This window comes from Heterodontus francisci, chromosome 25 (genome assembly GCF_036365525.1).
Source record: "Heterodontus francisci isolate sHetFra1 chromosome 25, sHetFra1.hap1, whole genome shotgun sequence".
In the NCBI taxonomy this organism is placed as follows: Eukaryota; Metazoa; Chordata; class Chondrichthyes; order Heterodontiformes; family Heterodontidae; genus Heterodontus; species Heterodontus francisci.
Genome location: NC_090395.1, coordinates 33,822,684 through 33,847,320, shown reverse-complemented (window position 1 = coordinate 33,847,320; position 24,637 = coordinate 33,822,684). Strand labels below are relative to the sequence as shown.

General features: G+C 42.8%; 1 protein-coding gene across 1 annotated transcript in view; it reads left to right on the top strand.

Moving 5' to 3' along the window:
• LOC137384017 (bcl-2 homologous antagonist/killer-like) overlaps positions 1–10,652 on the top strand; it is a 50,589-nt gene extending 39,937 nt beyond the window's left edge. The window contains exons 5-6 of the mRNA XM_068057584.1: positions 3,975–4,155; positions 5,159–10,652. Of these exons, the coding sequence (XP_067913685.1) occupies positions 3,975–4,155; positions 5,159–5,263 (286 nt within the window). The 3' untranslated portion in view covers positions 5,264–10,652. The remainder of the gene's footprint in view (positions 1–3,974; positions 4,156–5,158) is intronic.
• The last annotated feature ends 13,985 nt before the right edge of the window (positions 10,653–24,637 follow it).

The window sequence follows — 24,637 nt, the reverse complement described above, 5'->3', positions numbered from 1 at the left end:
ATGTAAGGAGACAGAAGGAATAATGGGTAGCTGTGCTAATTGGCTGGATGTGACTAGTGGTGTCCCACAAAGATCTTTGGTGCCTCAACTATTCACTGTATTCATTAAAGACTTAGACGATGGGATAGAAAGCCACATACCCAAAGTTGCCAAAGACACACAGATAGGAGGTATCATAAGTGTAATATTACAAAGAGATATTGATAGATTAAGTGAATGGGCAAAAATGTGGCAAATGGATTTCAATGTTGGCAAATGTGATGTCATCTACTTTGGACATAAAAAGGATAGAACAGAATACTTTCTAAATGGTGAAAAGTTAGAAAGAGAAACCTGGGGCTTCAAGTAAACTGATCACAAACCTGTCATGAACAGGTACAGAAAATAATCAAAAAGGCTAATGGAATGTGGCCTTTATTTCTGGAGGAATAGAACACAAAGGGGAAGAAGTCCTGCTTCAGCTATACAAAGCCCTGGTGAGATCACATCTGGAGTACTGCTAGCAGTTCTGGGCACCACACTGTAGGGAGGATTATATTGGCCTTGGAGGGAATACAGCCGAGATTTACTAGAATGATACCTGGACTCTGGGTTAAGCTACAAGGAGAGATTAAACAAACTAGGTTTGTATTCCTTGGAATTTAGAAAAGTCAGAGGTGATTTGAGTAAAGTTTTCAAGATACTAAGGGGAATGGCGAGGGAAGATTGGTAGGAAGTATTTTTGCTAGTTGGGGAGTCTAGGAGTGGGGGTTCTTAGTCTAAAAGTTAAAACCAGATCTTTCAGGAGTGAAATTAGGTTTCCTCACGCAATGGGTGGTAGAAGTTTGGAACTCTTCTGCAAATGGCAATTGATGTTAATCAATCTATTTAATTTTAAAACTGAAATTGATAGATTTTCATTAACCATAGTATTGAGGGATATGGGGCAAAGATAGGTATATGGATTAGGTAACCGATCTGCCATGATCTCGCTGGTGGTGGAATAGGCTTGAGGGGTTAAATGGCCAACTCGTGTTTCTAAAAATGAGGTATAAGCAAGCATAAACTTTCAATTTTCTTCAAAAATTGTCAATACTGATGCTCACTTTTCATATCTTGTCTAATTGTTATTCCTATCCTTTATTTCTGCCTTCCTTTGGATGCTGGACTGTAGGCTGTTAACTATAGCTTGACAGTTACTGCTTTATAAACAGTGAAAGGGCAGGTAAACGCATTCTCATTTTGCTTTGTACTCCTTTTCCAACTTATTTATTACCGTTAAAATTACTTGCAACAACGAAACCTCTGACCGCAGTTCATGGCTGTTAAGTTGTCAATGTGTAACTTTTTAAACTTTTCTTTAAAACACAAAGCTGGGAATAGTCCAAACAAATCTGTTAGCTAAAATGTTGGAATGGCAAGTGGTTTAGGAATGCACATTGCATCCCGCTTCCCTCCCCCAGCTGTTAAATTAGATAGTTTTTGTTTGGCCTATTAAGTGTTTTGATGTCAGCCTGATTGCAGTAGATGATTACCATTGTTTTGGCTAAAATGCCAATAACAACTGCAATTATAAAGTAGCATGTTCAACTTCCAGTGGTTGATGTGCAACAGCTTTTGAGGGCACTCCATTAGGGGTAAGACAAATGGGTTAGAGAAGAGTTGCCAAATTCCGGAAGTGAATTTCAGTGAGATGATGAGGGAAAATTGGTTTAAATCAACAGTACTTCATCCGAAAATAAAGCTCTATTTCGGTTGTTACCTGCTGCAGCTGCTATAATTTTGCTGTGATATTGTTAAACTCAAATTTTTTTAAAAAAAGCTTATTCAAGCACAGTAGATTTTGAAGTTTTAGCTATTGAATGGAATTAAATGGCTCGGAACTAGGAGATTTTGTAAAATTTGGTGCAAAACATAGAAAATTTACAGACTAGCAGGCGGCCATTTGGCCCATCATGTCTGTGCGAGCCAAAAAAGAACAATTCAGCCAAGCCCACTCCGGCTCTTGATCTGTAGCCCTGTGGGTTACGGCATTTCAGGTGCCATTCCAGTTTTTTTTTTAATGCAGTGAGTGTTTCTGCCTTTATCTCCCTTTTTAAGGCAGAAAGTTCCAGACCCTCATAGGTCTCTAGGTGTAAACATTTCTCCTTGACTCCCTCCTAATCCTTCTGCCAATCGCTTTGAATCTATCCCCACTGGTCAAGGGAAGCAGGTTCTTCCTGGCCGCTCAATTTTACATCAATTAAATCTCCCCTCAGCTTCCTTTATTCCGAAAAAAACAACCCCTTTCAGTGCTATCTTTCCTCATAGTTACAAAATGTCCAGTTCTGGTAACATCCTCCTAAATTTCTTCTGTATCCTGCCTAGTTCAATCACATCCTTCCTGTAATGTGTTGACCAGAACTGTACGCACTACTCTAGCTGTGGCCTAACTAGTGTTTTATGCAGTTCTAGCATAACCTCCCTACTGTTATATTTAATGCCTCAGCTAAAAGTACCCCATATGTTGTCTTAACCACCTATATCTACCTGTACTGCTACCTTCAGGAATCTGTGGACATGCACTCCTCTACACTTTTCAGAATCCTACCATTTATTGTGTATTCCCTTGCCTTGTTTACCTCCCCAAACGCATGACCTCACACTTCTGTGGATTGGATTCCATTTGCCACTTTCCTGCCCACCTGACCATTGATCTATTCCTGCAGTCTACTGCTTTCTTCCTCACTATCAACCACATGGCCAATTTTTGAATCATCTGCAAACTTCTTAATCATGCCCCCTACATTTAAGTCTAAATTGTTGATGTATATCGCAAAAAGCAAAAGACCCGGTACTGAGCTCTGTGGAACCCCATTGGAAACAGCCTTCCAGTCACAAAAACTCCTGTCGACCATTACCCTTTGCTTCCTGCTTCTAAGCCAATTTGGATCCATGAGCTCTTACTTTTCTGACCAGTCCACCATGTGGGACCATGTCAAAAATGTAATCGTTAGTTAGAAACTATTTTGTTTTAACAAATACATGCTGACCATTCTTGGTTAATCCATGCTTTTTCTAAATGATGATTTATACTGTCACTCAAATTTTTCCAACAAATGGCCACTACCAAAGTTAGGCTGACTAGCCTATAGTTACTCTATCTATCCCTTCCTCCTATGTAAACATTAGGAGTCCTCCAACACCATGCCTGTAACCAGAGAGGATTGGAAAATAGTGGTCAGAGCTTCTACTATTTCCTTCCTTTCTTCTTTTGTAACCTGGGATACAGTTCATCCATGCTTGTCAATTATGTACTTTCAAAGATGCCAAACCCCTTAATTTCCCCTCTACCTATGTTTATCCCATCCAATATTTCACACGGTTATTTCCTCATTAACTACAATGTCTGCATCATCCTCCTCTTTGTGAAGACAGATGCAAAGTATTCATTAGGAACCATGCCCACACTTCCACCTCGACACGTTACCTTTCGGTCTGTAATTGGCCCTACTCTTTTTTTTTTCCTTGGTTATCCTCTTACTCTTCACGTATTTATAAAATATCTTTGAATTTTCCTTGATGTTACTTGCCAATATCTTCATGCCCTCTCTTTGCATTCCTAATTTCCTTTTTAATTTCATCCCTATACTTTTTGTACTCCTGGACTTTCTGCATGATTGAACTCTAGCTATCCGATGTAAGCATCTCTTTTTTTTTTGCTTTATCCTACCCTGTATGCCTTTTGACATTCGTGGGTTTAGATTTGTGAGTCTCGCCCTTTCTTTGTAGTAACATATTTGTTCTGAACCCCCTCTATCTCCTTTTTGAATGCCTCCCACTGCTCTGACACTGATTTATCTTGAAGTAGCTGTTTCCACTTCACTTTTGTCAAATCACATCTAAGCTTGTAAAATTGACACCTTTTGTATTTAAATTTCTATCTATGTAACTTTGTTTTTTTTTTGTGATTTAGTATTTGAAAACAATGCTGACATTGTACATTCTCCTTCCAGGCTTTTTGAAAGTGGCATAAACTGGGGCCGTGTGATAGCTCTGTTAGGATTTGGCTATCGAATGGCCATTTACGTCTTCCAGAAGGGTATGAAGGGATTCCTGAGTCAAATCGCAAAATTTATTGCAGAGTTTGTATTGAGAAATAGAATTGCGCAGTGGATCGCAGCTCAAGGAGGCTGGGTGAGTGCTAGGAAATAGATTGCTGATTTTCAAATGTTAATTTGTGGTTAGCGAAGACTTGTTGAAAGCTATAAACTTTTTAAAAATCTGTTTATTTTCTCCTGCTGTGTAGTTTTGCACATGCTGGGTGTACTGCAGTCAGTACCTGTCCCAAATAGTCATTCTTCATGCACGAGCCTTAACGATGAGTGTCAGAAGGCTATTTCATCATAGCCTAGCTCAGTGCAGTTTTCCTGATATCCACAAATGCAGTCTTCCAACTAGGGCTGTTGGGAGTAGCAGAACACACTTTCCCTCTGTGCCCACTACCACATTTCTCCCCCCTCCCACCCTCACACTTAACCTTAACGCAGGAATTCTGAGGCCTATTTTAGCATACCTTTGCCAGTTGGGGTCAGCTAACTCAGCACAGGAGAGGAGTTAATTCTAGGGTCTTCCTCATCTGTATATATCAGCTGCTTGCTGAATAGGCCAAGTTAGCTATTGAGAACGTAACAATTTTAAACATAGGAAATATATTTTGGAGATTTAAACACATTTTAATTTGTCCAAAATAAGTTAGAAAATCATAGTCCCCCATAGCTATGTAACTGCAGGTTCCTCTGCTTGTTTAAAGCATTGTGCTAACAAAAGAATATAGGTGAATATAGTATTTTTATCAGACCGGGTTCTGATGAAGCATCTTCACATGAGATATCAGTGTATTTTTTTCAGATGCTAATGGGCCTTTTTTGTTTATCAGATTTCCAGTCGGTGCATTAGCTTTTCTTGTGCTGCATGTTGAAATGTTTAGTGTCATAGAGTAACTGAAATGTATCCCATGTGCCTTGTATAGTGTTTAGAATTTATTCACCTTGTGAACCTGATTGAGGTGTAAGTTCTCTTTTATGGGACCTTTTGTAGAATTCATTTTCTACCTTCTAGGCTCCTGCCTCTGTTTAAAGAAAGTCAACATTATTTATGTAAAATAAATCTATTTCATGTATTTTTTTTCTTTCAACAGGTAGCAGCTCTGGAGTTGGATAATATTTATATCAAGTGGATGCTTGGAATTCTGGCTATAGTTCTGGTTGGTGTATTCGTGGTCCACAAGTTTTACAAATCTTAATACACAGATCTTCGCTGGAGCAGGCCTCTAGCCTTGGACTATAGAAATAAAGATTCTTTTAGAAAACAGTTTACATCTATATAATTGTGAAGACTTGCTACTGATAATAAATAGGAGATACTTTACCGAAATTCCAGCTGCTGTCTTTCAAATTGCCAAATGCAACAGTAATCATTTTGATCTGAAAGGATATTGATTCTCAGCTGGCCCATTTTGTGCAGGTCAGTTTTAAGCCCAGCTACAATTCTCCATGTTGTATTCGTATAACTCGCTTTAAAGGTTGAGCTGGCAAAACTGAAGACTCCTGGTTCACATCTCCTCTTGTGAGTCTTGTTCCTGTAGGAACAGCATTTATATGCTGAGTCATGGAGCTATGGCTAGCAAATGGAATATGTTGTATGTTTAAAAAGTTGCAGAGTGCGATGAATGGAAATTTTTGCCATGGGTTGGAATTTTACAGTAGGTGGACGGGAGCCAGCCACCGACTGAAAAGCAAACCCGCTTCTGCCTCGCCTGGGGATCTGACCCGTATTTTGTGAGTCCCTGAGCTTCAACTGGTGTGAGGCGGGTCTTCCACCCACTTGAGGTAGGAAGTCCCGCCTAAAAGAGCTGCTGGCCAATCAGCAGACCGGCAGCTCTTAGTCCCAGCAGCACCACCGGGAGTGGTGGCCACTGCTGGGACTGCAGTCCAGCATGAAGAGAAGGTGCCTGGGAGCCGGGAAGACAGGTAAGTTTTGGTTGCCTCGCCAGGGGTAATCGGCCGGGCCCCGGCGAGGCAATGGTGGTCGATCGGGTGGGAAGTGGGGGTTGTTTGGTGTTGGGGTAGTGGGGGCGGTCCTCCATCAGGCACAGGGTGCCCGAAAATGAGGGCCACCCCCCCCCCCCCAGGACGTTCGAGAACCGCCTGGTTTTGTTAGGTGGCTTCTCCCAGTTCCAGGGCGCCTGCTTGCCACAAGTAAAATCCACGTGGAGGTGGGCGAAGGCCCTTAAGGGCCTTGATTGGCTTGGGGCGGGCGGCCGCTTTTCGTCGCCCTGCGTAAAGTGGATGTGGGAGCGGGTCGGGAAGGTCTCCCTGTGCCTCCCGCTCCATTTTACGCACCCCTGCCTCCCGGCCAGCATCCTGCTCATCGGGGTGGCATAAAACTCCGGCCATAGTCTATTTAGCAACTAGAAGGCAAATTACTCATTCATCTTTGTACGTAGAGAGTTTTGTTTTTAGCAGTGCAGATTGTTCCTTGCTTAACACCTGAAGATTGTCTTTGTGGCTCTCACTACGAGGACTTGCATAGTATCCTCTCCAAAATACACTCCTCACTGTAATGCACTTTCTATATATGACTCCTATCCTAATGAGTATTGTGTTGTTATTGTAGTGTGTATCCACTGGAGGAGGCAGCCCTGCAGCATACACAGCAGAAACTAAATTCAAATTTCAAAAGGCCAGATATGTAGCTGTGGCAAAACTAAGCTTCTATATGTACATTCATCATGTGAATTGTGTTCATAGATGGTTGAGGCATCACAGAACTGCATGTCTCCCATGATATTTGTAATCAGTGAATTGTTTGTAATTTGGTTTGAAATCGCATTTTGAAAATAGTAAGTCAGAATTTAGGTACTGATGAATTTTGCTGCTGAGACTAATACGTTTTGAAAGTGTCCCTGTAGGCTGTGTGTGTAAATTTGGGGCTCTCAGGATAATTCTAAGTTAAAAAAAAACATTAACTTAGTCTGTTTTTATGGACATTTAAGACTTTCTGATTGCAGATATTGTAATGATGCAAAGGGAAGTATAACTTGTGGGCTTTGAACAGTTGTCATTGTAATAATTTTTATTGCTAACGCTTGATTAGTCTTTTGTCTTCTGGCACTTCATCAGGGTTTATCACAAAGGGTCTAGCACAAAGAGAAGCCAGCTTGCAGTTTTGGGGGTATGCTGCACAGCAGTATGCAGGTTGAAATGAGCTTAGTTAGTGCAAGTACTCTGCAGGTGAACCAGATCTTTAAACTTAAGAGCAGTTTCATCTGCATCAAGGAACAAAGCTCTCGTCATAAGAGGGGGAGAAAGAAAAATGTTGGAATGGAGAAAATCCAAAGGATAGAAATGAGCTGAGGCTAAAAGGATTGGAGGGGAGGGGATGGGAGAATAAAAATAGTTATAAATAAAGTTTAGATCTATTTTTATTGCAGTTGAATTTAAAAAAAAAAAGAAAATTCTACTCTTGGAAATCTACTTGACGTAGGAATGTGGGTTTGAAAATTATCCTGTTAGACACTATGAAAATATTATTGAGCAGTTTGCTGAGATCTTGTTTCCAGCAAATATTGAGAAAATCATTTGTCGACTGAGTTTAGAATTTAAGATTTTACGTTGTTATCTGTATCTTAACTCACTGAGCCATGCTAAAATGTTTTTTTGAATTAAGTTTTGAGAGAAATCCTGTATCTTCAAAATGAAGGTTTAATATCCTAAAAACATTTGTTTAATAACTAAATTATTGCTCATAATCGTGAGGAAAAATAGTAAAATACATTTATTCAACGATGTGAGGCATCTTTTGGTAGACGCAATGAAAGTAAACCTCAAACGTCATAATTGTCATAACTTGGTGAGCTCTTCAGTAAATTCTAGTTAAATTCTTCACCAGGGCAAAGTTTCTGCTCATTATTTTTGTTGGGTCTCGGAGTGTGTCCTTGGCTACATATCTCAATACTGCAGTTTTGATTTTCTGAATGAAATATGAAGTCCTCTAAGCTGACAGCATAATGCCTGTAGAACAAAGGAGGAGCACATTCTTGCAGTATGGCCATAGTCTTAAATGATCAGGAAAATATTGCGTTTGGTACTTGTCTGACTTCCTAATAATTGGTGTGGTTCACAGTATTTCCGTTTTACTGAATTTTGATCCTAGATTGCATTCCATATTGCTTCACTAATGCGTTGCTTTAAACATAGCATACATTAGACATGAGAGACTGAAGCAAGATGGAAGTGGCATTACAACTGGGTGAAATGGTTAAACATTCCGTCTGGCTGGCCCCCTCAGTGGCTCAGAGTTTAGTCCAATTCCCAGCTTGTGATGAATTAACCGATCTCTGGCAGAGCAGTAACAGAGGCATTACAATCGGGGTCTGTGCCTTTTGGGTTGAGAGTTAATCGGAGACACCTACATGTGTGAATGGATCAAACTTGCTTGTGATGCAGACTGTAAAGCTGCCTTCCAGTTTCCCCCCTCGAACAGCAAATAGTCCTGATTGCAGGTGTCAGCAGGCTAACGGCCATTGGGTTGGTTACTGGAGGGTGACTACTATATGTGGGGACATCCCTAGAAATTAATCAGTGTCTTCAGGAGCAGACTGAAAATTGGTGGAGGAAACTAATCCCATCTGAGATTTTTGACAGAGCACTGGAAACTCAGCTCATTTTATAAGCAATATTGCACAATTGTTCATGTCCAGATTGGCTGTCCCAGATGCTACTCAATATTTTGAAGGATTTCCTATTTGTATGTGATGTAGAGAATGACAGTTTTCCAAACATTGTCATCAAAATTCATATGCTGGAGTGTAAATTTTTGTGGTGGCAGCATCTAGCATTTTAAATCTAGCTGAAGAAAATGGGATTGAGACACTACCTCCAGTATTAAACATTACAATTGTTAGCTTTTTTAAAATGGATTAGACTGTATGTTTCTTCGTTGTTTTAATGACTAAACTAGACTTGAACTTTTTTGTCTTCAGCATAACAAAGACTAACTTCAAATACAGTGCCATGTTCTTCTACCAAAGACTTGTAAATCACAATGAATTGTAACTATATTTGACTGACATGCAAACAAACAGCTTTTATGCAGTGTAGTCCAGATTTAAAAAGCTAGGTTTCACCAAAGAGCAAAGGATTATGAAATTTCATTTGGTGCTTTATTATATTAATTTTTCAGGGGACTTTAAAAAAAAAAAAAAAATGATTTCATCAGGTTCAGTAGACCATAGTAGATTTTCTTGTAGATTGACAAAGGTTATAGCATCAGTTATTCTTGGATTGTCTTTTTAATTACATCATTACTCCTCCCCCTTCTTTTCTGCAGGGCTCTGAATGAATAGTAAACCTTTGATTTACCAGTAATTTTTTAAATTTGTTTTTTGATGAGTAAGGTTTCCCCTTTAAGACATCTTCCCTGGCAATGAAAATGTACTGGAAACTTGCTTCAAGCTTCTACCAGTGCTGCACAAAACATCATTTAAAGGCATGATGAAAAAGGACCAAATAAGCTATTTTTGCCTGTTTTCTTTTCCAATTTTTGTGTGTTTCCAAATGTTCAGTGCAATTTAAATCTGGATTTGCTGGTCAAAGTTCTTATTATTTTGCTGAAATTATGCATGTAATGCAGCAAGCTTTACTTGTAGTGCACACTGGGGATAGGGAGCAAACCTGCCCTTTCTCACTTAAAATTAAGGTGCAGATTGATTTTTACATCAGATTTCTACTGTGATCTTTGTGGGCAGGGCTAGGAGATTCGGACAGAAATGATCATTTAATAGAAAATGAAGCTGCTGCATTTTGGCTTAATTTATTTGTGTGTAAGACTTTAGTAATTAATTTTTCCCCAGTGTTGAATGAAAATTAGAGAGGGGTGACTTTGCTCTCATCCTTTATTCAGTTTTTTGCTTATGTAGGTAGATACTGAAATCTAAATATTGTTTTGGTGGCATTGAATACAATATTGCCCAAAGTGACAATCATGGGTGACCCTCCTTGTGTGCTGAATAATTGCTTAGTAGTGATCTAATTTCCCATTGGTTGCAGGAAAGGTTTATTTGTTTTACTGAAAATATCTGCCTTTATTTTGCACATGTACAATTAGTATCATGGTATGCCGTATTACAATGCATTATTTGTATTGTTGTATTGCTTTTATATTTTACATTTGCTGCTGTCATATGAGTGGAAGTGTCCTGATCAATGTGTCATTCTTACTCTCTCAAGGTTACTTTCAACCTTTGGGTAACTAGCAACTTTGAAACTTTTTTAAAAAGACACAAACTTAAAGAATGCATGTGATAATATACACTCCCAAACAAGTATGTTTCCTCAATCTAATACATCTGAGATAAAATAAACAGAAAATGCTGGAATTACTCAGCAGGTCAGCAGCATCTGTGGCGAGAGAAACAGTGTTAATGTTAACTCTGTTTCCCCTCCATAGATGTTGCCTGACCTGCTGAGTAATTCCAGCATTTTCTGTTTTTATTTCAGTATTTTGCTTTTGTACATGTGAAATAAAACTTGGATCGACTGTGATGCTTTATAGCTGACTACTTGTTGCTCTGTGTTGTGTTGGAGAAGAGAGATGCAAGTGACAGTTGTATGTTTGTTCTGGGAAATAAAGCCATGCGTCTGCAAAAATGTTGTGTTTTTATTTAAACTTGGAAAATAACCCTCCACAATGCTATCTTATGACAGGTAACATAAGATAGCTGTAGAGACTGGTTAATTTGGTTGATGCATAGGACACAGTATGCTGAAGGCTCCCCTTCTGTGATTTCAGGCATTCCAGTCGAGTTAAATCCAGTACAGATCTGTTAAAATTCCTCACCTTGCCTGGGTCAGCTTGTGAATTTACTGGTTCTCTAAATGGAAATGAATGAAGCAATGACATTAATGAAAAGTTACATTTGAGATTAATTGTCTTCACAATACATGAATCATACAATTTAACATTTTGCCATTCACCTTGTTTGACTAATAGGAAGCTTCATTTGTGGAAAAAAAACTGGAAGACTTTACATTTTCTGTTGATGTCATCTCAAATTACATTAGTATATCCAGCAGTTAAAGGTCATATATTTTCTTTTTTTTTAAGAAAAGTTGTCTCCTGTTACTGGGGCTATTGAACACAAATTGGACAGATCTACTTAACCAATTACAGCACAATAAGTCCGGTTGGTTCCAATTCCCTGTGCTTCTGCTGGGCCATGATGGCTTGGAAATTCTATTATGGAAGGTATCTGATTTCTGTACGTTTACCATCTCTTGAAAATGATTTATCTCAGTATCATGGCATTTCTGACTAGTATGAGAGCTATGATTACAAGGCTGTAGAAGTCAACATCTGAGATTAGAAAGGGAAAATGTTACAGCTATTGACCCATTTACTAATCTCAGGCTAGTTGTCAATATTTAACATCTAAAACATCACACTATGCTTGCATGCTTTGCTGGATGCAGACAACTTTTATTTTTGTTGGAGTGGAAAGTTAGGAGGTGGAGGAGCACGGTTGGATTTCTGCCATATTATGATCCCCATGGAAACCACCAACAAATGAAAAGAATCCACCGATTGACCCCAATTTAGGAAACCAAACCAGACAAGATTTCACTTTTATGAATTTTACTTTAACACTCAAACCAAAACCAACATAAATTAAACATGAAGCAACGAACAGATCACCTCTATCAGATACAACAGAGATGAGTCTCATGGTTTCACTGGGCAGTCCACTCAGCATATATTGGCAACAATTACAGTCACACAGTTCTTCACAACATTGAAGTTCCTCAGGTAGATTTTCAGCTCCTTCAAGAATTTAGCTGCTGCTGTTCTTCTAGCAGTTCCCACTCAATCTGAATTCCAAGGGTGTAGTCTTCACTACAAGGTGCATTCTCCAGAACCACTTAAGACTCGGTGGGCCGAAGGGCCTGTTTCAGTGCTATATCTCTATGACTATAAGACCAATTGCATTGCCTCATCGATGTCCCTGTCTGACTTCATACCCACCTATTCACATTCAAAGACTATGGGCTGATTTTTATTAGCACGCTGCAATTTGCAGCGGCGCGCTTTGAAGTCAGTGGCCTTCAGGCACAAATATACCCTCACTCAGACCCTGCAATATTTCACAAGGGGACTCATTTAAATGAAGGGGGCGGAGCATCCACCCCCGATGACATAAGGGGGTGACTGTTCCATCCCAGCAATGGTGTCCGGTGACACCATGCAGGCTCTGGTGCCATTTTTATAGGGCTTTAAGCCCTTAAGTGCAATTTAAATGTTTAAAGAGACATGGTTGTTACAAAATTGAAATTAAATTTTATTAACACTTCTAATCCCCTCTTTCCCCCATACCCCACCAATGAATAATCCATTGATTTTTTTTTTGTCCTATCTCCCCCAAAAAGGTGAGTTTTTTACACCCCCCCCCCCCCCCAACTTCATTCCCTTTGACCCTAAACCCCTTCCCACCATCTCCACACCCAATCGGAGCATTTTTCTCTGCTCCCACCTTGAAATTTTCATTCCTTCCCCCTCCCCACCAGTGTCATGCCTCGGAACTCCGAATGGAGCTCAGAAGGTGCATGAGTTGCAGCCAGCAGCCAGAATATTGGCATGGGACGGCTGCCGGGACAAGTTAAGTTAATTTGCATTTATTTTACTTCATTTTAATGTTTAAATGAAGGCCCCGCCGCTGAGCAGCCGGGGTGGGGGATGTTGCTGCTGCACCGAGACCCTGCCACCTCTGGTAAAATGCAGCAGGACGTGCTCGGCGTCGGCGGTCATGGCGGGCCTCAGCTGGAAGTATTTCCTAGGCCCCCTGCCACAATCCCCGATGCCGGAGGCCTCATGAAATTCAGCCCTATATCTCTCATCACACAATATTTACAAAGATGGGTGTATTACAGTTATATTGAAATCTTAGTTATTAAATAATTGACTTCCAAATAATATTGCAAGAACGGTGTATCTATAAAATCATTTCTATTTAAAAACCCTTAATTTTGCTACAAGAGTGTATGCCATCGCAATTAAACACTGCCATCACATTTACCCTTTTCTTGTGTTGCAAGGTCGTGTACGATAGGATTATTAACTTGATTATGTCACTTTAGGATCAGATGACAGAGTACTGAGAGCATCTACCCAGTTTATTTTAATCCTGCCAAGACAGGAAATCACTGGGTGCTTCTTTGCTGTTGTGAGGCGAATAGGTAGCAAATTGTACTGTGGGGAAGCAGTAATGTTTCCAGTTAGCCAGAGAAAGTATCGGGCCAACAAGATGCCACTAAGCTCAAAAAGACTGAAAGAGATGATAGGAGAGGAGTTGGTTGAAGCCTGCAAGATCAGAGAGAGGAAGTGTGCTGTGATCAGATTCAAACTGGAAACTAAGATAATTGAGGGATATTTTACTTTCAGCTAATTTTTGTGAAAAGGTTGTTGAGTGTAAGGGTGACTTTTGCTATCCTTAGCACATACTAAATTTTGAGGGGCAGCCTTATACTAGAAATAAGATTAATTTTCATTCAAAAATCTGCCCTATTCTACTATATGCCACTTTTAAAATAAACATTGGTCCACATGTTTAAATATTACAAGCTATATCACTCCTAATCATAAATATTCCTGATGTTTTGGTATTGACCATTCTGTAGAGCTCATGAGGTTTAATTGCATTTCCTCTTGAGAATCTAAGGTATTGACAACTCAGGAAGAGAAAAGCAAGACAATACTGTCGTGTTAGACTTGGAAAGTTACACAATGCATGATCCAATAGAGCATACCATAATGCACCAAAGGAGAAGTAAGGGTCATTGACAGGGTCTCTTGGGAATTATTATACAATAAACATTTACTAAGTTTGCACTTTTTCACAAAAGTTTGGAATTCTGCCATGAACTTACCAGACACAACACATATTAGTGCAGCTTCTCGGTTTTTGTCTGACAGTTGCAAGAGGTACTTTGACGTCCTCCAAGCAATTTCTGAGATGTGTCAGATACGCCTATGTTCTCCATTCAGAATGCAATTGGACGCCGTTTGCCCTTTGCCATGACGTGCCTTATTGGAGTAGCTCATTATTGGATGTTTTCTTCTGCTGTCCTGGACTGGTTATGATGGCATGATGACAGCTTTTCCCGCAAACCACACCCAGTCCAGCAATGCCTCGATTTTAAAATCCTCATCTTTTATTTAAAATCTTTCCATGGTCTCACTCCCTCCCTATCAGCCTAGCCCTACAACCTTCTGAGATCTATGCACTTCTTCAATTCTGGCCTCTTGTGCATCCCCAATTTTCAGCACTTCACCATTGGCAGCTGTGTCTTCAGCTGTCTAGGTCCTAAGCTCTGGAATTCCATCCTTAGACCTACGCACTTCTCTATCTCCTCCTTTAAGATGCTCCTTAAGACCAATCTATGACCAAGTTATGGGACATTTTGCTATGTTAAATTTGATATATATAACTAGTGTACAACATCAGTAAAAGAATTCAGCTACATTTAGTCTTTCAGTGGTAGTTTTGGCTCAGGAACATGCAATTGCACTTTGTTTCTTGGCTAGGGGAAGCAAAGATAATACTCTCACTTCAAGGATTGCCGGGGATAGTGGCTGTGAAACATGTAGCCTGAACTGTCTGCCATCCTTTTAGAAGAAAAGAACTTTTCCGAGTCTATATTTCAGAAAATTTGAAAACTGTGGTCTGGGAAATTTCAGGTCACATACTAAATACAGGTACTTCAAATGCTCCACTTTCTTATGAGTTGAAGACACACACACAGGATGCTTGCCATCTAACTGAGTGATTCCTTTAGCCTGAAGAAAACTATGATCACTGATGTCATTCAAGAAGCCCCTAAACATTGATTAGAATTATAGAATCATAGAAAGTGTAAGGCACAGAAAGAGGCCACTTGGCCCATCGTGTCTGTGCCGGCCGAAAAGCGATTCATCTATTCTAATCCCACCTTCCAGCATTTGGTCCGTAGCCCTGCAGATTACGGCACTTGAGGTGCATATACAGACTCCTTTTAAATGAGTTGAGGGTTTCTACCTCAACTACCCTTTCAGGCAGTGAGTTCCAGGCCCCCACTACCCTCTGGGTGAAAAAGGTCTTTCCTCATCTCCCCTCTAATTTTTCTACCAATCACTAATATATGCAACCACCCCCCCCCCCCCCCCCCTGCCCCCATCACTGACCTCTCTGCTAAGATGAATAGACTTTCACCTCCACTCTATCCAGGCCCCTCAAAATGTTGTATATTTCAATCAGATCTCCCCTCAGTCTTCTCTGTTCCAAGGAGAACAACCCCAGCCTATCCAATCTTTCCTCATTGCTGCATTTTTCCTGTCCTGGCAACATCCTCGCAAATTTCCTCTGTACCCTCTCTAGTGCAATTACATCCTTTCTGTAATGAGATGACCAGAACTGCACACAGTACTCAAGTTGTGGCCTAACCAATGAGTTATACAGTTCCAGCATAGCCTCCCTGCTCTTATATTCTGTACCTCAGCTAATAAAGGAAAGGATTCCATATGATGTCTGAACTACCTGGTCGACCTGTCCTGCTACCTTCAGGGATCTGTGGACATTCACTCCAAGGTCCCTCACTTCCTCTACACTTCTCAGTATTTTCCCATTAATTGTGTATTCCTTTGCCTTGTTTGACCTCCACAAATACTTCACCTCACACTTCTCCAGGTTGAATTCCATTTGCCACTTTTCTGCCCTTCTGACCAGACCATCAGTATCTTCCTGCAACCTACCACTATCCTCCTCGCTATCTACCACACGGCCAATCTTTGTGTCATCTGCAAACTTCTTGATCATGCCCCCTACATTTACGTCCAAATCGTTAATATATATGAAATCAAGATGGCTCCTGGGCTATAAGCTCCCTAGGAAGCTCCCTTGCTGTTCAACTCTATCCATGGCCATCTGCTCCCATTCTTAGTATTTTCTCCCCCAATCTACCCTCTTAAACTGTTTAAATTCCCCTGGCTCTTTAATCAGTTCATTTTAGCCCTAACTACAAGTTAACAGCTAGTTTATGTTACCTGGGCCCACTGCCCTCCCCCAGCCATACCTGCTCTTTGTTTTCCTCATTGAGCACAATGAAATTGAACGTAATCCGGATGAAATTGCAAAGTACAGCTGGTGATACTTTGATCTCCGATCCTGCTGTCTACACTGTCCAGAGTGTCCGCGGCCACGGCGTGCGGTAAGTCCATTGTAGAGAAGAAGGAGCAGCGGGACCCTAGGGAAATAAGTCTATCACAGAGGGGAAGCCTTGCGAAAAGGTGCCCCGAACACACAAAAAGCCATGAACGGCTCCTCGGCCACAACTTCAAAGCGCCCGCGGGAGATGGCTCAGAGAGCATCTGCAGCGCAATGTCGGTGTATTCCTGCTGGTACCAGCGCCCGAGGATGTCGCTCACCTCCCGGAGGACGTGGATGAGCTTTCCCGGCATCGATGGTGGGAACTGATGAAATGGTTTATTACCTGCACCCCCTTTCCCCCCCTTCCACTTCCCCCCCCTTCCCCTTCCCAGCTCCACTCTCTCAGCTCACCCCTCCCCGCACCCCGCTCCCCCACCCCCTCCCCCCTCGCAACCCCTTCCCAGCTCCCCCCTCGCACCATCTTCCCCCTGCACCCACTTCCCCTGCACCCCCCCACCCCCTTACAGCCCCCTTCCCAGCTCCCCCTCGCATTCCCTTCCCTCCACCCCTGCCCCTCGCACCCCCTCCTCCCACCGGCATCCTCCTACCCCTATGTAGGGGCCCTAACAACCCCACTGCCTTGTGCGCATCTCGGGAGAGACCAAGCCTAAGGGAGTAAACCCTAACAGAAAATCCGGAGCGGAACCCCGTAGGCGGTCATGTGTCACCTTTGGCATGTTTCCGGCAGTTCCTGCAGCCATACCGGTGCTAAACGTCGTGCTCTGCACTCCTTTGGACCCCACCAGAAAGGCCGAGAGGGGGGTTTTGACGACTGGGCAACTCTCAACCTCCATACATTCGCCCAGACATGCGTCATGGAGAGGTCACTCCATAGTCGCCTCACAGCAACTGAATCAACACGGAAGGCAGCAGTTACGGGTTATAAGTCCAGCTCAATTGGCGTAGAGATTGGGCGCCACGGGTTGCCTTTGTTGGTGGGAGAGGTCATCGCACCTCACTGGACAGCTACCGCCTGCCTCAAACCAGGCGGCCCCAGGTCAATAAGGTTCTGTCCCACCACAGTCCACCTGCTTCAATGGGTGCTTGGAGTTCAGGGTCACTGCCCGAAAAGTGGACTGCAACACCGCACAAAACAACATGAAAAAAGGAAAGAAGGTACCAGCTCTTCACTTTGCAAGCTGTAACGTCAGAACTATGTGTCCTGGCCCTGTCGGAAGACCTTATACAAATCAACGATTCTCGGAAGACCGCCATCATTAACAACGAGCTCAGTAGACTCAATGTAGACATTGCAGCACTTCAGGAAACACGCCTCCCTGTGAGTGGATCTCTAACAGAGCAAGACTACACCTTCTTCTGGCAGGGTAGGGATCCTGAAGAACCAAGACAGCCTGGAGTGGGCTTCGCCAGCAGAAACCCCTTGCTCAGCATGATAGAGCCTCCCTCAAATGGCTCGGAACGCATACTGTCCATCCGACTGTTCACTGCCTCTGGTCCAGTACACCTACTCAGCATCTATGCTCCAACACTCTGCTCCCCACCTGAAGCTAAAGACCAGTTCTACGAGGAACTCCATAATATCATTAGTAGCATCCCCAACACTGAACACCTGTTCCTGCTGGGGGACTTTAATGCCAGGGTTGGGGCCGACCATGACTCATGGCCCTCCTGCCTTGGGCACTATGGCGTTGGAAGGATGAATGAGAATGGACAGAGACTGCTTGAGTTGTGTACCTATCATAACCTCTGCATCACCAACTCGTTCTTTCACACTAAACCCTGTCACCAGGTTTCATGGAGGCACCCAATATCGCGTCGTTGGCACCAGCTAGACATCATTGTCACAAGGCGAGCCTCCTTAAACAGTGTTCAAATCACACGCAGCTTCCACAGTGCGGACTGTGACACCGACCACTCCCTGGTGTGCAGCAAGGTTAGACTCAGACCAAAGAAGTTGCATCACTCCAAGCAGAAGCGCCACCCGCGCATCAACACGAGCAGAATTTCTCATCCACAGCTGTTACAAAAATTTCTAAATTCACTTGTAAAATCCCTTCAAAACACTCCCACAAGGGGATGCTGAGATCAAGTGGGCCCACATCAGAGATGCCATCTACGAATCAGCTTTGACCACCTACGGCAAACGTGCGAAGAGGAATGCAGACTGGTTTCAATCTCATATTGAAGAGCTGGAACCTGTCATAGCCGCTAAGCACATTGTACTGTTCAACTACAAGAAAGCCCCCAGCGAGTTAACATCCATAGCACTTAAAGCAGCCAGAAGCACTGCACAAAGAACTGCCAGGCGCTGCGCAAATGACTACTGGCAACACCTATGCAGTCATATTCAGCTGGCCTCAGACACTGGAAACATCAGAGGAATGTATGATGGCATTAAGAGAGCTTTTGGGCCAACCATCAAGAAGATCGCCCCCCTCAAATCTAAATCAGGGGACATAATCACTGACCAACGCAAGCAAATGGACCGCTGGGTTGAGCACTACCTAGAACTGTACTCCAGGGAGAATGTTGTCACTGAGACTGCCCTCAATGCAGCCCAGCCTCTACCAGTCATGGATGAGCTGGACGTACAGCCAACCAAATCGGAACTCAGTGATGCCATTGATTCTCTAGCCAGCGGAAAAGCCCCTGGGAAGGACAGCATTACCCCTGAAATAATCAAGAGTGCCAAGCCTGCTATACTCTCAGCACTACATGAACTGCTTTGCCTGTACTGGGATAAGGGAGCAGTACCTCAGGACATGCGCGATGCCAATATCATCACCCTCTATAAAAACAAAGGTGACCGCAGTGACTGCAACAACTACCGTGGAATCTCCCTGCTCAGCATAGTGGGGAAAGTCTTTGCTCGAGTCGCTTTAAACAGGCTCCAAAAGCTGGCCGAGCGCGTCTACCCTGAGGCACAGTGTGGCTTTCGTGCAGAGAGATCGACCATTGACATGCTGTTCTCCCTTCGTCAGATACAGGAGAAATGCCACGAACAACAGATGCCCCTCTACATTTGTTTCATTGATTCACCAAAGCCTTTCACCTCGTCAGCAGACGTGGTCTCTTCAGACTACTAGAAAAGATTGGATGTCCACCAAAGCTACTAAGTATCATCACCTCATTCCATGACAATATGAAAGGCACAATTCAGCATAGCGGCACCTCATCAGACCCCTTTCCTATCCTGAGTGGCGTGAAACAGGGCTGTGTTCTCGCACCCACACTGTTTGGGATTTTCTTCTCCCTGCTGCTCTCACATGCGTTCAAGTCTTCTGAAGAAGGAATTTTCCTCCACACAAGATCAGGGGGCAGGTTGTTCAACCTTGCCCATCTAAGAGCGAAGACCAAAGTACGGAAAGTCCTCATCAGGGAACTCCTCTTTGCTGACGATGCTGCTTTAACATCTCACACTGAAGAGTGTCTGCAGAGTCTCATCGACAGGATTGCGGCTGCCTACAATGAATTTGGCCTAACCATCAGCCTCAAGAAAACGAACATCATGGGGCAGGACGTCAGAAATGCTCCATCCATCAATATTGGCGACCACGCTCTGGAAGTGGTTCAAGAGTTCACCTACCTAGGCTCAACTATCACCAGTAACCTGTCTCTAGATGCAGAAATCAACAAGCGCATGGGAAAGGCTTCCACTGCTATGTCCAGACTGGCCAAGAGAGTGTGGGAAAATGGCGCACTGACACGGAACACAAAAGTCCGAGTGTATCAAGCCTGTGTCCTCAGTACCTTGCTCTATGGCAGCGAGGCCTGGACAATGTATGTCAGCCAAGAGCGACGTCTCAATTCATTCCATCTTTGCTGCCTCCGGAGAATACTTGGCATCAGGTGGCAGGACCGTATCTCCAACACAGAAGTCCTCGAGGCGGCCAACATCCCCAGCTTATACACACTACTGAGTCAGCGGCGCTTGAGATGGCTTGGCCATGTGAGCCGCATGGAAGACGGCAGGATCCCCAAAGACACATTGTACAGCAAGCTCGTCACTGGTATCAGACCCACCGGCCGTCCATGTCTCCGCTTTAAAGACGTCTGCAAACTCGACATGAAGTCTTGTGACATTGATCACAAGTCGTGGGAGTCAGTTGCCAGTGATCGCCAGAACTGGCGGGCAGCCATAAAGGCGGGGCTAAAGTGTGGCAAGTCGAAGAGACTTAGCAGTTGGCAGGGAAAAAGACAAAAGCGCAGGGGGAGAGCCAACTGTGTAACAGCCCCGACAAACAAATTTTTCTCAAGCACCTGTGGAAGAGCCTGTCACTCTAGAATTGGTCTTTATAGCCACTCCAGGCGCTGCTTCACAAACCACTGACCACTTCCAGGCGCTTACCCATTGTCTCTCGAGATAAGGAGGCCAAAGAAGAAAGATACCACCAAAAGCAGGGGACCCAGTATTGAGCCTTGCGGACGCCACAGGAAACAGCCCTCCAGTTGCTAAAACATCTGTCAACAATTACCCTTTGTTTCCTGCCACTGAGCCAATTTTGTATCCACCTTGCTGCATTTTCCTGGGTTCCATGGGATTTTTTTTTAACCAGTCTGCCATGTGGGATCTTGTCAAAAGCCTTGCTAAAATCCGTGTAGACCATATCAACTGTACTACCCTCATCTATCTTCCTTTTTACTTCTTCAAAAAATTCGATTAAGTTGGTCAAACAAGATCTTCTCTTAACAAATCCATGCTATCATTGATTAACCTGCGCCTTTCTAAGTGACAGTTTATCCTGTGTCTCAGAATAGATTCCAATAATGTGCTCATTACTGAGGTTAGACTGTCTGGCCTGTAATTGTTCGGTCTATCCTTTGCTCCCTTTTTAAACAGAGGTCCAATGTTAGCAGTTCTCCAGCACCTCACCTGCATCCAGTGAAGACTGGAAAATGATGGTCAGACCTTTTGCTATTTCCTCTCTTGCTTCTTTTAACAGCCTAGGGGACATGTCATCTGGCCCTGGTGATTTATTAACTTTCAAGGATGCTAATCCTATTAAAACTTCCTCTCTCCCTATATGTATCACATCCAATACTTTACACTCCTCCTCCTTAACTACAATATTTGCGTTGTCCCCCTCTTTTGTGAAGACAGACGCAAAGTATTCATTAAGAGCCATACCAACATCTTCCGTCCCTACACATAGCTTACCTTTTCGGTCTTTTATGGGCCCTACGCTCCCCTTAGTTATCCTCTTACTCTTAATGCATTGATAAAACATCTTTGGGTTCACCTTGATTTTGCTTGCCAATATTCTTTCATGCCCTCTCTTTGCTTTCCTAATTTTCTTTTTGATTTCACTCCTCCACTTTCTATATTCCTCTCTGCTTTCTGTAGCAATGAGTTCTCAGTGTCGGACATAAGCTTTCTTTTTCTGCCTTATCTTACCTTGTAAGCTCCTTGACATCCATGGGGGTCTAGATTTGGCTGCCTCACCCTTTCTCTTTGTGGGAACATGTTTACTCTGAACCCCTTGAATCTCCCCTTAGAATGCTCTGACACTGTTTGGTAAAATTGGCCTTGCCCCAATTGAGAACTCTAACTCCTATTCTTTCTCTGTCCTTTTCCATAATTATGTTAAAACTGACTGAATTATGATCACGACCACAAAAATGCTCTTCCACTGCCACTCCTTCCAATTGCCCATCCTCATTCCCCAAAACTAAGTCTAAAACTGCACTGTCTCTCCTGTTGGACTTGGTACATACAGGGCAAAAAAGTTCTCCTGAATACACCTCAAGAATTCTGTTCCCTCGATTCCTTTCATGCTACAACTATCCCAGTTAATATTGGGGTCATTAAAATCCCCTTGTATTACTGCCCTATTGTTCTTGCTTTTCTCAGAGATTTGCCTACATATCTGCTCTTCTGTCTCCCTCTGACTGTTTGGGGATCTATAGTACACTCCCAGCAGTGTGATTGTCCCTTTTTTGTTCCTTAGCTCAATCCATATGGCCTCATTCGATGAACCTTCCAACATATCATCCCTCCTCACAGCTGTAATAGTTTCCTTGACCAAAATTGCCACTCCCCTCCTTTCTTATTCAGTCTGAAAACACTGCAACCAGGAACGTTGAGCTGCCATTCCTGTCCCTTCTTAAGCCATATTTCTGTAATAGCTATGATATCGTACTGCCATGTGTCTATCTGTGCCCTCAGCTCATCTGATTTATTTGCTATACTCCTTGCATTGAAATAGATACCCTTCAGCACTGCCAAACTCTTTTTTTAATTTTCTAACCTTTGTTTCCTCTGTGTTCCAGACTCATCCATTAATTTTCTGCCTTCCATTTTCATTTCTAGTTGGATTATAACTCTGATATAATGTACAACCGCTTGAGCTGCTTCCTACTCTGGTCAACAATTTAACTTTTTCTTCACTGATCATTTCTGTGTGGGTTAAGCCAACTCCTGGCTGAAGATTTGTTTTCTGTGATGCAATCTTTAGATCTTTTGTTGTAATTTAGAAAAACTGACTATTCATGTGAGCCTGTACTTAACAATTTAGCTAATTTTCAATGGTGCTCACATTGTCCAATCTTTCCATAGCTACCATTATATTGTATAACTCTTTTAGCATGATATTCTGTTCTTCAAATGTTTCTATTGTTGCTGCAGCAGAACTCCCTTGGCATGAAAAGTAGCTATTCAAACAAAAGGGATATTTTTTAAAATCAGGGTCAGATATTCCAAACAAAAACTTACAAGCCACTATAACAGGCATGTCGTATATCTGCAGTTGACAACATCATCCATTGGACTGACAGTCTATGAAGCATTAGTGAAGTATTGTGCCAGATGTGGTCACTTAGAAAAGTTGGTGAAAAGCATTGAGAGAAACATAAAAGAATTAAAGACTTGCCTTTCACAGCCTCTGGATATCCCAAAGTGTTTTAAGGAAGGATTTATGAAGTGTTGTCACTATTGTAAATTCGGAAATGTAGCAGCCAATTTGCACCCAGCAAGATCAATCTCTTTCAAGGTCAAGGTTAATCCAATTCAATCTGTGGTCTGAGCTATGTTAGTTGATGTCAGCCAGGGTAGCCTGTTAATTACCACTATTGGCACTGTTGTAATGTAGGAAAGGCAGCAGCTAATTTTTCGTATCACAAGGTCCCAGAAACAGCAATGAGATGATGACCAGATAATCTGTTTTAGTGGGAACCAATATAGGTCATTGAGCACAAGGATGTTGGGTGAACTGGACTTGGTGCAAGTAAGAGTAAGGGAAGTTTTGGATGAGCTTAAGTTTATGAAGGGTGCAAGGAGGGAAGCTGGCCTCAAGAGCATTGGAATAGTCAACTCTAGATGTAACAAAGGAATGCATGAGTGTTTCAGCAGCAGTTGAGCTGAGGCAGGGTCAGAGACAGGCAAATTTGAGGTGGTGGAAGTAGACAGTCTTGGTTATAGAACATAGAACAGTACAGCACAGTACAGGCCCTTCGGCCCACGATGTTGTGCCGAACCTTTAACCTACTCTAAGATCAAACTAACTACCTACCCTTCATTCTACTATCATCCATGTACCTATCCAAGAGTCGCTTAAATGCCCCTAATGTATCTGCTTCTACTACCACCGCTGGCAGCGCATTCCACGCACCCACCACTCTCTGTGTAAAGAAACTACCTCTGACATCTCCCCGAAACCTTCCTCCAATCACCTTAAAATTATGCCCCCTGGTGATAGTCCTTTCCACCCTGGGAAAAAGTCTCTGGCTATCCACTCTATCTATGCCTCTCATCGTCTTGTACCCCTCTATCAAGTCACCTCTCATCCTTCTTCGCTCCAATGAGAAAAGCCCTAGCTCCCTCAATCTTTCTTGGTAGGGCATGCCCTCCAGTCCAGGCAGCATCCTGGTAAATCTCCTCTGCACCCTTTCTAAAGCTTCCACATCCTTCCTACAATGAGGCGACCAGAACTGAACACAATATTCCAAGTGTGGTCGAACCAGGGCCTTATAGAGCTGCAGCATAACCTCGCGACTCTTAAACTCAATCCCCCTGTTAATGAAAGCCAACACACCATACGCCTTCTTAACAACCCTATCAACTTGGGTGGCAACTTTGAGCGATCTATGGACATGGACCCCAAGATCCCTCTGTTCCTCCACACTACCAAGAATCCTGTCTTTAAGCCTGTATTCTGCATTCAAATTCAACCTTCCACAATGAATCACTTCACACTTTTCCAGGTTGAACTCCATCTGCCACTTTTCAGCCCAGCTCTGCATCCTGTAATTGTCCTGTTGCAACCTACAACAGCCTTCCACACTATCCACAACTCCAGCAACCTTCGTGTCATCAGCAAAATTGCTAACCCAGCCTTCCACTTCCTCATCCAAGTCATTTATAAAAATCACAAAGAGCAGAGGTCCCAGAACAGATCCTTGTGGAACACCACTGGTCACCGAGCT